This window comes from Sesamum indicum, linkage group LG1, assembly GCF_000512975.1.
Source record: "Sesamum indicum cultivar Zhongzhi No. 13 linkage group LG1, S_indicum_v1.0, whole genome shotgun sequence".
Classification (NCBI taxonomy): domain Eukaryota; kingdom Viridiplantae; phylum Streptophyta; class Magnoliopsida; order Lamiales; family Pedaliaceae; genus Sesamum; species Sesamum indicum.
The window spans coordinates 3,730,976-3,738,111 of NC_026145.1; the positions used below are offsets into that span (position 1 = coordinate 3,730,976).

The following is a 7,136-nucleotide window of genomic DNA, read 5'->3' on the forward strand; positions in this document are numbered from 1 at the left end:
TATTTACTAAAGACATGAACTTTAAGACTGGATCACTGACATTTATATGTTTCAAAAGCTTCAAAATCCTACTCACCAAACTAAGGAAATTCAATTCCAAATTGCAAATACATCAAGAAACATTCTTCTCTGTCTCTTTCATCACAACGTGTCTCTAAAATTATAATGATTTTCAACAATTGAACCCATTGTACAATGGTCGCATTTACTCAACTGTACACCAAATCACATGACAAATACATATCAAACTCAATCTGGATCAAGATTGCCCCTATAACAGCTCCTGCAGATGTACTGTTGAGAAAAAAATCATAAAATTTGGAATATTGTTGAATGTTTAAGCCAAAGGAGGGATCATACTAGGAACTCTCAGTACATTCAAATTATATGACAATCAGAATTACTTATACCGAATGCGCCGTGTTTTCAGAGAATTGAAACTAATTTATACACTCAAGAATCTAAAATAGAATTAGCCATCCGCAGTCTCCCTACAATTTAACCATAAAAGCTGCAACTGCAACTGCAATTATATACAAATATGCTCAGCATTGGAAGCAGAAGAAAGCGCAAAAAACATCAAACTAGTGATTATAAATAGTTTGTCTTTCAACTTTAGTACCATTGGCGGTCACGTTCCCTTTCCCTCCTTTTGGTGTAGCCATAACACATCGATGAGCCTCAATGTAACGTGAGCAGCCGACGTCTAAACTCATCCGAGGATTCAAATTCTTCATAAGTTCATGCTATATGCTCAAATTGTCTTGTATTATTGCCATCCAAAGCTTGATAGAGCAGTAGTAATGGAATGAGAGATCACCGCAAAACCAGCCTCTCTTTCATCTTTAGTTCCTTCAGCCGCTTTTTCGCATATAATGTGACAACTGCCGTTGCTGCTGCAGTAAGGCAAAAGCCACCAACATTCAAAATGATCTCAGGAACCGACATGGAGTGGCGACCAGATGAAGCATTAGCTAAAGTTTTTATGAAGATGCCACTGCATTTAGACAAATGCCGCATTAATCAGGATATATTTGACAAAAACAAACAAAAAGCATGCCTACTGCCTCCCTATGACAATTATCACACAAAGGAACCTCAAGGGTTTAACAATTACCCAAAGTAAGAAAATTGTCGATACAATTTTTCACCCCACTGCACCCATTCACCAAAATAAAGATACAAAAACAAAAATAGAATTTCTATTGCAAACAAAACACGAGAACACAACTAATCATCAGATAATCAAAAGCAGCAGGAAACAGATAGCAGATGACACACACATGCTTTGAATGTAAAGTAAGCGCAATTTTCAATTATGAATGATTCACTTTCTTTGGCCTGAAATTCCATTGCCGAGTAGTCTAAATAGTATTTTCTCCATTAGTTTTTCCAGTTACAAGTATATAGGGAGACCATGCAGCATTAATGCAAGGAGCATGCAAGATCTTATGCTGAATTTGAACCATGCATGAAAACAAGATGTCGCTTCAAAAACATCATTTTCAAGGCAATAAGAAACATCATCAACAGCATACAGAAGATAAAAACTTGTCTAGCAAGAAGTGTGCAACACCTCAATACAACAAACTAAAGTATGTACCATTCATGCACAACCAAGTATACATGTTCCAAGTTCATGGCTTTAATAATTTCTTCTTGCACAGAGACGTTTTCTTCTTTGTTTATTCATTTGCTGATCAGAGAAAGGGGGGAGAGAGAGAGAGAGAGTTCTCACGTGTAAAGCGTAACAAATATTTCTGGTACCATTCCTACCAATGTTCCCAACAAGTAAGGACCATACTTCACATCCGTAGCCACCGCACAGTAGTTGTAGATGATGTATGGGAAAGGAGAAATCCTAATAAATGCGACAGCTCGGAACTGATTAAACAAACTTCCCTCACCTGCTAATCTTATAACTGAAGCTTTCTTTGGATATTTATCTAACCACACCTACAGATAAGAAAAGATAATAGAGTCTGGAATCCAAATCAAAGTCATAATACTATAAGAAACACTTTCGCAAGTCAAATATACATACTTGAATTCTGTGATAGAAAAGAGAACCAATGAAATATGGAACAGAGACACCAATGCTGACTGCCCCTATGATCAGCAGAAACCCATAAACATATCCAAAAGTCATTCCAGCTACCCACATGGATGGTGAAGAAGGTAAAAGGAAGGATGGAAATATTGTTAGAGAACCAAAGATTATAAGAGCTAGCTTGGTTCTGCTGAATGTTTCAATCTCCCAATTTATTATGGGGACAATTCCCTGGAAAAAAAAGAAAACAATCACAGTCAGTTCAGAAAACAAATCAAATCAAATTCCAGCTTTTCAGTCAACTCACTGGCATCATGGCAATATGAACAGCATAACAAAAGATGATGACCAGGGAAGAGAATTTAATAATAATAATCAGAAAGCGTCGGTAAAAATGCTGGCCAAGCATTACTCATACGACTTTCAACTTTTATTTGCAGTAACAATGGAAAATAGCATGCTTTTTTCGCATCTCAAGTAAGCTATACTTCAACTAGAAGGAACTTTGCCGTATGTTCGAGTTCAAACCTCATGTGGCATGTACGGCTCGTTGTTTTATAAGTGTATTATGATTTAGCAGTGGCTGGCTAACAATTCTTGATCCAATGGGACAGTGCTTAATTTCTAGTTTATTGGTGAGGCTACGATAACTAAGCTGGAGAAAATGTGCCAACAAGCTATGTCAAAAAGAACATCCTATGACAGCTAAGTTCCTTAGCTGGGGCCTGGAGGGTAACCACAATGGGTTTAAGTGGATCTAATCTTTTGTCTCACCAGAAAAAGAAAAAGAAGGACTTCAACTAAAGGGGACAATGGATGAGCACAAAACTGATATAAACTACAACACAGAAGCTTTTGGTTATCAAATACTGATGTAGGAAATGATAATGCTGTCCCCATGTTTAGTGTAGCCACTGCACAGAGAGCTCCAAGATAAATGGATTTAAACTTATAGAAACAGGTAGAAGACGTGATTGGATCAAGTATAGACACTAAGCCTAAATAATAGAATTGAAAAGCAAATCCAGAGTGGCAACTCCTTATTGTCCAACCACAATTTCTATCTTTTAGGTCCATCTTTTACAAATTAAAAGTTGCCAATGAATAATTACAGACGGACTATGCATACAGAACACCTGCTCTAAACTCGAAAAGGCTTCAGAAGGCTACAAAGGCTGGCAAAACACACAAATACACTCAGCTAGAGTCAACCCCAAGAGTAAATAGCTCAACACCACAACATCCTGAAATAAGAGGCCGAAAACCACTACAGAAACAACTCAAAAAGAACACCAAATTTTCCTAAACCCATCAGTTGTCCACCGCCCCCCCCCCCCCAACAACATAAAAAAAAAATCCAAAAAGAGGGGGGAGGGGGATAAAGAGTCCTAAACCCATCAGTTGTCCCCCCCCCCCCCCCCCAACAACATAAAAAACAAATCCAGAAAGAGGGTGGAGGGGGATTAAGAGAAGCAGGATGCAACAAACAAATACCTTTCAATCAACAAAATTGCAAACGTATCTTTTTATCCATTAACTCAATAAACTCCCTCAAGCTAAAACGGACAAAGAAGACGATGCATTTCTTGGCCCATCACACACACACACACACGCCAGTTGTTTAAAAATGTTCTGTAATTGCCTCATCACATTCACAAAGAAACGACAGTAATACACACATACTACCTCAAAAGAAATCATCCCAACACACGAATTACACAATCAAGAGGCAAATCACATAAATGCATGCATCTAAACACAAATTCCGGAAGTTTGAATTGGGAAAAGAAAAAAAAATAACCGGATATTCGCGTAGAAGAAAATTAAACCTTATCGATGACAAAAGGTCCAACCCATTTGAAGATCACGGCAACCAGAATGCCAGCGACTACCACCCCAAGTACCAGCTTCGTCCACCACCACAACGACCACCACCCTCCGTCTCCGGTACCTCTACAAGAAGGCGACGTTTCCGACTGGCATAGGGCCCCACCATACCCATCACCACCGTCGCCGCCTTCTAATTTCACGTAATCCCTCTCCAACTTAAGATCCTCATCGCTGGCAATGTAAGTCATCACAGACACGGATCAAAAGCCAGCCCGATTAAACCAGACTTTCACAATCATCAAACGACCAAAAACAAGATTAGTTTGTGGGGGGCCCGCCCGTTGCGGGAGCTTCAGATTCTCACAGTAACAGTAAAAAATAGCCGTTTCTCTATCATTTTTGTTTTATAGTATAATAATTCTTTGTCTCGTGTTTTCTTTTTTTGGTATATAAATTTAGCCCAGGAAAGATGAAAAATGTAGGACAATGGATGAAGAGAAGGAGAGGGAAAAACGGAGAGTGCGATAGACGAACTCTTAAGCAATCTTGAATTTTGTGGGCTACACGACAAGAAAACGAAGAAGAAGTAAGGGAAGACGATGAAGAGAGAGACTTTCACTCTAATCTAAGTAAACTCACTACGTTAAATGGGATGATGTTGGCTTCGAGCACTCCCAAATTGCACTTCTTTTTTCTTTTTAACAAACTAGTGGTCTGTGCAACGCGGTTATTAGGTGTATATACTAAATAATGTTTTATGTTCTTTAAAAGTATATTATAAATAAAAATATAATATACAAATTAATATATTATATTAAAAAGAGAAAAAAAGAAAGAAAATTAATTTAAAAATTAATCAAAAAATTAAAAAATTTGAATAAATTAATTATTCAAAACAAGATAATTTTTCAACTAATATTCAAAACAATAATAATAATTACGATATTCTTTTATTGATATTGTCTAATATATATGTATGAATATGTAAATGAGATCCATTAATTCATTAAACTTGGTTATAGGAATCTTCTATATTATTATGGTTAGTTTCTTATATAGTTAATTCAAAATATAAAAAAAAAATTCACAATCTTATTCATAATAAAATTGATAATTTATATGTATTTTTATTCTTTTAAAATACACATATTAGAATGTATGAGTGTTTGTTTTTTACATATTGTAATTGATATATCATAGTTTTCTAATTTTTTATAATTAGCACTACCAAAAAATGCATTTATTATAATAAAATAATTGTAACAAAAGCATAAGTTGTCACAAAATACTAATATAATTATACAGGTGATTGACTTTATACTAAAGACCACAAAAACCACACCAACCCAATTTTACCGTAAAGTGCAGTTTTTATGATTGTCGGGTTGAGCATGGACAGACCTTTATGAAGACTGCAAATATTGAATCAGACCAAAAAATGACCTAAATTATCCCAACCCGCACCACGTACAATCCTATATTTGGCGTTCCAAACCCATTAATATATATGTATAATTTAAGTTTTTATTACATTTATTTTGTGTGCATAAAAGTAAGTTGGCCCAAAGAGGTCCAATGGGCACAAAAAGAATAAAGAAACGAAAGGCCTATGGTAGCTCCGGGTGGCCCAGGACATCCCACGCCTATAACGAACCTAGGAGGCGAAGGATGTCCCAGCCCACAGTCTAACTAGGTAAGTCTAAACAGCTCCCGACCCGGACCATGGTTAAAGCTCGACAAAACATTCAACCCAAAAGGCCCACAGACGTGGCAGCCCACACTCCACAGTGGCATTTAGTTGGCCTAAGTGTCAACAGCCACCTCCGACCACGTTAGCTCAAGGAGTCTCACGTGAACAAGGAGGGTCTCCTTGGAGGCTGGAACTCTTCACAAGCCAGGGGTCTCCCAAGATAAAGATGATTCCTACTAAAGCACTTCTAGCTATGGATAAGTATGATTTATCCCTTATTCCACCATCCCAACCAACTCCCACAAGATTTTTGGGAGTGGGATACACCCCTTGCAAATGGGAGCACTCCCCCTATAAATACAGATTTAGTCTCTCTAGGCATGGGATACCTCTCTTACTCTCTAAATTATCCCTTAACCGCTTTTTAAGTATATTATCACGTGTTCTTGCACTTTTCACCAACTTTGTTCATCATATATCAATTTTTAATTTAAATTTGCTTATCTTTTTGCTTTATTTCATTTTGAATCCAATGCTAACTTGTGCGTCAGAGTCCTAATGCCTTTTTTGCAGGTGTCCCCTTTAGGATTTGCGTTCGATTTGACTCAAATTTTGAACAATAGTCTATATTCATTGGACCCATGCGTTTTTACACGGATCATGTGGCGCCGTCTGTGGGAATACAAAGTTAAAGACGTGAATCACAATGAAAACACCTAGCAACGCATTAAACAAACAAAAGACTATGGAGATAGGTGGTAGGGCCCAGGCCTTTACGGTTGAGCTCGGGACACCCCTGGCCCCCGCCAGTAGGACGACAGTCCCAGTACCTCCCAGGCCTACTAACTCAGCCTCGACGCCACAGTACCTCCTCGGACACCTCTTTGGGGGAGCTCCCCCAGGACTCGTACGGACTACAACAGATGATCGCCACGGCCATACGAGACCAAATAGCGACATTAGTCCCAGCTCGCGCGGCAACCCCGTTCGATGTGGATGTCCTAAAAGAGGAAGGTGAAAGGGTACCACCTGTCCTGCACCATCGGTTGCAAGAGGCAGGGACCCCCCTCGCAAACCTAGTAGTAGGGGTGGGCATCGGGTCGGGTACCCGACACGTCGGGTTTCCAAAAAATGAACCTGAACCCGAACCCGACTAAGTCGGATACCCGACCAATCGGGTACCCGACAGTCGGGTTCGGGTTTTTTTAGCTTCATTGAAATTCTGCAGACTCTGAACAGATCTAAAAATCATTGACAAAGCTTATGACAATAATAAGGACACCATGCAATGTGACTGCCAAGCAATCAAAAACCATAAGCAATTGTTCCAAACTATCAAGTAGAGCATCTGACTAAAATACTGATCCAACTTCAATCATTAATTCAAAAGATGGGCACAAAAATTGCAAATTTGCAGACTTAAAGTGCAATGAACATGTATCTTCCATCGAACTCTTGTAGACAGTTGTTGAAATTCTATAGTTATAGATAATATAAAGCATCCATTAACTAAAACTCCATGCCTACAGACTGAAAAAGCAACTAGCTCCTATCACATTTTCATCC

The 7,136-nt window shown here is 38.3% G+C and overlaps 1 protein-coding gene across 2 annotated transcripts; it reads right to left on the bottom strand.

Moving 5' to 3' along the window:
- LOC105156589 (transmembrane protein 64) lies at positions 315-4,563 on the bottom strand. Of its 2 annotated transcripts, none has more exons than XM_020697166.1 (4): positions 3,880-4,563; positions 2,045-2,281; positions 1,739-1,956; positions 315-896 (listed from the first exon to the last, which is right to left on the bottom strand). In XM_020697166.1, the coding sequence occupies exons 1-4, from the start codon at positions 4,126-4,128 to the stop codon at positions 770-772; spliced, it is 831 nt and encodes a 276-aa protein (XP_020552825.1). In that variant the 5' UTR covers positions 4,129-4,563; the 3' UTR covers positions 315-769. The 2 variants fall into 2 exon arrangements, with proteins under 2 accessions (XP_020552825.1, XP_011071066.1); XM_011072764.2 differs by having other exon boundaries at positions 315-997; positions 3,880-4,559.